Source organism: Nelusetta ayraudi, unplaced genomic scaffold (genome assembly GCF_046127955.1).
Source record: "Nelusetta ayraudi isolate G7.1 ecotype Tasmania unplaced genomic scaffold, CSIRO-AGI_Nayr_v1 ptg000034l, whole genome shotgun sequence".
Classification (NCBI taxonomy): domain Eukaryota; kingdom Metazoa; phylum Chordata; class Actinopteri; order Tetraodontiformes; family Monacanthidae; genus Nelusetta; species Nelusetta ayraudi.
The window spans coordinates 344,153-350,839 of record NW_027466084.1 but is presented as its reverse complement, the minus strand read 5'-3'; the positions used below and the strand labels follow the sequence as shown (position 1 = coordinate 350,839).

The 6,687-nt window shown below is 48.2% G+C and overlaps 1 protein-coding gene across 2 annotated transcripts in view; it reads right to left on the bottom strand.

The window, feature by feature from the left end:
• Positions 1–592: 592 nt before the first annotated feature.
• The window catches only part of LOC142892214 (voltage-gated potassium channel KCNC1-like), a 59,498-nt gene continuing 53,403 nt past the window's right edge, over positions 593–6,687 (bottom strand). The window contains exon 5 of one of the 2 annotated variants that reach the window (XM_076032206.1): positions 593–1,174. In XM_076032206.1, coding sequence (XP_075888321.1) covers positions 1,161–1,174 — 14 coding nt within the window. In that variant the 3' untranslated portion in view covers positions 593–1,160. Of the gene's footprint in view, positions 1,175–5,423; positions 5,850–6,687 lie in introns of those variants that run through there. The other variant, XM_076032204.1, reaches the window with a different exon arrangement.

Here is a 6,687-nt window from a genome sequence, read left to right as displayed (position 1 = left end):
GGCTGGTGGGGGAGGGAGGAGGGGCATTGGAAAGGGGGTGGGGGTGGGGGGGTGGACAACTCTGCCTCATCCATCATGCCTTTCCGGGAGAGCAATTTGCTGCAGCCATATGCTGTTCCGACACACACACACACACACACACACGCACACACACTCTGTTTGGGGGGGGGGAATAACAAAAATAAACGAATCAAATGTCTTTGCGCCCTTCTTACCCCCCCTTTTGTTTCCTCTCTTGATTTCCGGTCGGTCAGAGTTTTTTTTTTTTTTTTTCTCCCTCTTCCTGTTTTTTTAATTGATTTCATTCATGCCATGCAGGTTTGTCAACAGGAAGGTAGCAGCAGCGGTGCTGGAGCTTGGAGATGCAGGGCAAAGAGGGCGGCGGAGATCTCGTCAGACACTCCCCAGAAAAGGTGGTCGGGGGGGCAAAAATGAAATTAAATTATTTTTCAGTCATTTCCTTCTTTTTTTTTTTTTCAAGAAAAGAAAAAAAGAACCGCGTTAGGACCACCTACGGAGCAATTCCCTCCCACGTCGGACTGGCTTCGCTCCTGGTTCTCGCGTCGACTCTACTGCTGTGATATGGCTGATGTTATTATTTATTTATTTTTATCTGATATGTATGGATAGTTTTCAGTTCAGAGGTCCCGTAGCTGAGCGGAGGTTAAGCAGGGCAGCTCCGGGCAGCAGTAGCAGTAGCAGCGCTGGGGGTGTAGGGTGTTCTGTGGGGGGTTCGGACTGCCGCTGGAAGCTGCTGGACATCGCCGTGGACCCAAACCCTGTAGCTTGCATAGTGCTTCAATTGCCAGAAGTAATGGGGACGGACCAAAGGAGGAACAAAGGAGGACGGTATAGCTTAGAAATCATCTGCGGAAAGGTTGCAAGGGTCTGCTGAAGGGCCTCCGCTGCCATGCTGGAAGCTTCCATGCGGTCGTCGTCGGCGTCTTTAAGGGGTCGGCTCAAACGGGCTATGAATCAGGGCGTCGCATCGGTCGCGGTGATCTGCGGGGGTCGCTGTCGGCCGGCTGCAGAGAGTCCTTTTCTAAACCTTTTTTTTCCCTCCTGCTACCGTGAAAAATCGGCCGCCGGTGGTAGAGGGACGGAGGAGCAGCGGTTTCAGAGTCTAACCGCGTTCCCTCTTGGCGCAGGGGAGGATGCGTTTAGAAACTCAGCACTGGAAGAGGGGAGAAAGAAGAGAGACAAGGTCGTAAAAAGACTTGAGCGAGGCCCGCGGGGACTCCTGGACCCTCAGACGCCGGGCGGTTAAAAAAAGTCGAGTCTCTCAATTCGATTGCGTTCATTGATTCGCATTGAGGCCAATCGGTGTTAATTCGACTTCTGAGTTGATTTAGTTCGACTCAGGCCTGGCGCTCATCGAGGGTCAAGGTCCGTCTTTAAACGACCTACTGTAGGTCAGTGGGGTGATGCTGGTGGGTTAAATAATCTTGTCTTTCATTTTGATACAGCTCCGCTGTTATTTACTGCCGTCAATCATCTGGGCAACCAAACTTTATTCACTTTGTTCACCAATTTGGAGATTCCAAAGGACCAATCAATTACTGGCAAGAAACCACCAATGATGGACTACAAAAATAGGTTATATATTATTTTACCCATCAACACCAAAGACCACAACACAACACACAAAACTAAAAAAAATCCCTTCTCCAATTGTTGGGTTTTAATTGTTTTTTTTTTCATGGGAAGGTTTCAAATATTTCTGAGAACCAAACACAGTAGGGCCTGTTTGCCAAAAGCATCAAGCAAGAGACAGAATCAGTCAGTCCTCTTCATGCAACAGTTAGCTGAAAATAATAGTTCATATTTTTGGAAAGTTCACCTTACTACACTTCGCTTCACAAACTTTCTGGGCTTTATTTTACAGGCCAAATTGGACAAGATGAACATTGAAGCCTATTCAATGTTTTTTTTCCCCCCCCCCATTTGTCTATTGATTGACAACAATTTGAGCTTGTTCGTAATGGTATGAATTTAGTGCTCTTTTCCATATCGGCAGCCAATCATTTGTAGTCTTTTTGCAACCATTTTTGGTGGCCATTTCTGTCCGAAGATAAAATTCTGGTTTCATGGCACGTCTGCGTTGGCCTCCTTCTGGAAACCGGAAGCCCCACCCATCTTTATATCTAGTCAATGATCCGGATGGGTGATGAGTAGTTTATACTGTGACAAAGAGCTGATGCTAACTTTCCTCAATCCGCTGCATTTAAACCCAATGATACTGTTGGCAATGAGGCATTGGAAAAAAACAAAACAAAAAACAAGTGTGACATTGTCAGCCATTATAGAAGCCACACCTCCTCTTGACATTGACCAATAGTAGAGAAATGTAATGACTTCTACAATGGCTGGCGGTTCTAATCCAAAAACCTCCGTTCTGGTATTTCACCTGGTGCTGTACCCTTTAGCATCACACACAAGACTTCCTTTCATTCCAGTTACCATCTCATCTCATAAAAGAAACTAGACCAGATGTGGGCAAACCATGGCCTGGGGGCCATACGCAGCCGGTTAAACTTTTTAATCTGGCCGGCCGAAGTTGAAGAAATGCTATTAATAGTAGGTAAGTCATAAAATAACTCTATTCCGTCCATGTTTTCAGTGTTTTAAGAGTCATTTCAATAAAGAGCTAAACGCTGTGGGGCTTCAAAGATACATATTTCGTTGTCGTGGCTTTCGTTCATTTTCAGTTGACGTTAAAGCTACATGACATGTTTTCTGCCAATCCCTCATACATTTTTATAGGCCCCTCTGTCCCATTGTGGCCCCACCAGTCAATAAGTTTGCCCCCCCCTGAACTCTGAACTAGACACTGGTTTAAATAATCCTACTTGGAACTCAATCCGTTTTCCTTCAACGTAGATCACGTTGCAAACACTCCGACGCCAATTGCGATGCGTGGACACTAGAGGGTACAACGAGCCAGTGGCTGACACCAGAGGAAACACCAGCTTGAAGACCGGCTGGGGCCAAAAACGGCCCTCTAGTGTTTCGTTTCCGGAGGTGTTTAGTGAGGAACACTTGGCACCAGTGGAAGCTGTTAGAACACGATACTGTGAGCCAGTGAGGCAGAAGGCAAAAATGGACCAGTGAAGCAAGAAAGAGACACATTAGTAGGAAGCTCTCGCTCAGCCCAGCTGACATGCAAGTACAACGAGAGCCAAAAAGCTTGAACGTAACACAAACACACACACGCGCACGAACGTTCCACTGGGTAAGTCTCTCACACACAGACACGATCTCCACTCGTCCTCGGGGGGCTGCTCGGTCCTCTGGGAAAGACGAATCTTTGTCCGCTAATTGGCCCAAAAGTGAAATGGAGATCCTGAACTTTTGTGAGATGAGCGAGAGGACGGGCAGCCAACCAGGATGGGACCTTCCAACATAAAACCTCGACCAAAAGCTGAGGGTTGAACCTCTCATTTGGCGTGTTGGTCCTGCACCACCAGACCTCGGCCAAAAAAAAAAAAAAGCCCAATCCCACGTCCATCAGTCAGGCACTGTTTACTGCACCGGCCAGATGGTTGGCATCTGATTGACTTGGCTGCACGATGGACAACACTTCCTCTACATTGGTGCAAGCTGTAGGGGTCGTGAGGCCGGTTTGGCCCAGGTGTGGGTGCACACGGTGGCTAACTGAAGCTAACAGTGATAGTCATAAAAAAAAAAGAAAGTACAAGGGACACAAAGTGTGGCGGACAAGACAAAAACACAAAGGATGAAACAAAACGTCACGGCGACACTGACCCACACACACACACACACACACACACATACATGTACACACAGGTGAGGGAACACGACAACACAAGGGGACAAGACGGTTGCACAGGAGCGACAGTGACTCTTACATGGGGAAGCAATTTTTGTTTTTTGCTTCTTTCCTCCTCCTCCTCCTCACCACCACACTTTCTGTCTTCCTCACACCACTCCTCCACCTTCTCCTCCAACTCCTCCTCCTCCTCCTCCTCCCGCTGATCATCCCCTCAGAACACTCGGCCACCGGCAGGGCATCTCTGCCCTCCGTCCCGCCAACAACAATGGAGGAAAGTCCTTGTCATTCGTCCGGGGCCTCTGTTCCCTCCGGCGGCGACGTCCACAGTCCGACAAGTTCTTTATTTTCGTTTCCACTGGTGAAGGTGCTCCAGTTTCGCTCAATCCCATTTTTTTTTTTTTTTTGGTTCTTGCTGCCGGGCCTCAGGCTCTGGGGATTGCTGAGTTGATGGCGCGTTGGGAGCGTTTTTAAAGTCCCGTGCAGGAAAAATAAAAAAAGGGTTTTGGGGGAGGGAGGGGGGGGCAGTTTGTCAAAGTAAAAGGTTGAAAACAGATGAGTGGACGACACAGGGGGCTGCCGACAGGAAACGCTCAGCTGTACAAGAAAAGCAAGGGTGGCGCCGGGGGGCCGAGGGCCACAGAACAGAGCACATCAAAAGCGGAGGAGAAAAGCGCCTTGCGTATTTCCTGCTCTCGTTTTTTTTTTTCTTTTTTTCATGCATACAATACACCTCGCAAATACGGGGCGAACAGGAGCAGCGGCGGCGGAGGAGGCGGCGCAGTGAAGGTGGCGGGGGTGGAGGTGGGGCTATGGGGAGGGGCGAAGGAGAGCTCGAGAAAGAGATACCTGAGTTGTGAGTGTACGTATGGAGGAATGGGGGAGGGGGAGCTGGTGATGTTTGGCGGCGAGAGGGAGCGAGCCGATGAGCCCGCAGTGATCTTTGCTCGAGGAGCTCGGCGGAGAGATCAGCGCAGCCTCCTTCAGTCTCGGGGGGCCGCAATGTGTGGAACGACCATGCACTCTGCGGGAGACCTCATGTGGTGAAGACCAATCCAGGTCCGGCTAATTTAAAAATGACGGAGGCGCGACACCTACAGGAAGCGAACTGATCTGGATCCCTGTGTTTGGGATTTGGGAGTTTACCCAATTAGCATCCATTGATTGTGACGAATTCTGACCTCTGCTGGACTTGCAGCATCGGATTCCTGTCTGAACATGCTAAACGTGCGAAATTCAGAGTTGCATTGTATCACATCTTACTCTATTGAAAGTCACGATTGGCTGATCTGCGTGTTTTTGGACGCCTCTAGGGGGCGCCAGAGAGTAGAATGTTGCCATTTTCTCTTCATTTTATTAAATTTTTCGCCAGTTCAGACCTGTGTGCAAAAACAAACGCGTTTACGTATATCTTAAGGGGGTCAAATTGGGGTTTGAAGACGCGGCGGGAAAATAATAGGAAGAAACGAACAAAACAAGCGAGTCAGGCTAACTGATCGAGTCAGGCTAAAGCGAACTGATCTGGATCTGTGTGTTTGGGATTTGGGAATTTACCAAATTATCATCCATTGATTGTGTCGAATTCTGACCTTCAGTCGACTTGCAGCATCAGATTCTTGACTGAACACTGACAAATATTTGTTTCCTGTCTTAAACTACCGTCCCGGACAATCCTGCGTCCTCCTGATCTTCTTTTTTTTTCTTTTTTTGGAGGCTGCGCTGAACCTTCGCACGTCGCTGAGGGGCCCTTCTTCTTAAACCACTGCATTTGAATTTGAGCGCAGAGCCAAGTGACGGGACAGAGGGGAAATGGGGACGTGGCACTGAACACGTTGGGGGTGGGGGGGGGATGTCGAAGCGGGAAGAAGCGGGACGAGTGGAAGCAAGACGGACAGAAGATGTCTGTTAGGACAGGAAGGGGGTTGAAGGGTTTGATGACGGCAATGACGGAAGAAGTTGGATTTTGTTTTGTTTAGTTTTTTTTTGTCATAACGTTAGTTCACAGTTACTGCTTCTTTTTGCATATATCTGATAAGCACGGGGCTTTCAGAACAGTTCTCTGTGAAAAGAGAGGCAAACGGAAAAGAAAGAGGGGGGAAAAAAAAAAACACAAGCTACGGTTATTAACGTGTTTCTCTTATCATAAGTCTCTCAAGATCAATAAGAAAGCAGCTATACAAGACCTACTAGAAATGTAACCCCGTCCCGTCCTGAAAAAATAAACTTTCCCACCCCCACCCAGCCCTGTTACAGTACCTAACTTGGCCCTTTTTTTTTCGACCAATAGCATCATAGCATTTACGCATGCATAACGTCAGCCCCCCGTCCGCCTCTCGCATTCAAAGAGGCGAAGATTTACTCTTATTTTTGTTTTCTTTTTTTTATTTTCTTCGTCCCCGCATGCTCTTGTTAGTGCACATGTGCGCGTCTAGACGCACACACATCCATACACACTCGTAGTAAAGTCTAAAGTTGCCGTTTATATATATATATATATATATATATATGTATATATACACATTCATTACGCTAAAGTCTTATCAAACCTCCTGATGTCAGTAGTCATAACAGGAACCTTATTGCTTGCGATGGGAACCCATGCAGATTCATCTACGAGTTGTAAACTTTACATATGTACACCGTCGCGATGGGAGCGGCCAATCAGGGATGGTGGACACGCTCGGAACATGGGGGTGGGGGTGGGGGGGGGGTGAGGCGGTGTGATGGTGAGGAATGACGCACGGGTTCAGCGGTAACTGTGCGTGTGTGCGCTTGTGTGTGTGTGTGTGTGTGTGTGTGGTAGGCGACTTTTTACAGAAACACACGTCAGACTTTCTAGCAAGGCTTGGAACCGAAGCTCGGCCGACGCGGCCGGTGGCCGAAAGCCGTTTTTTTTT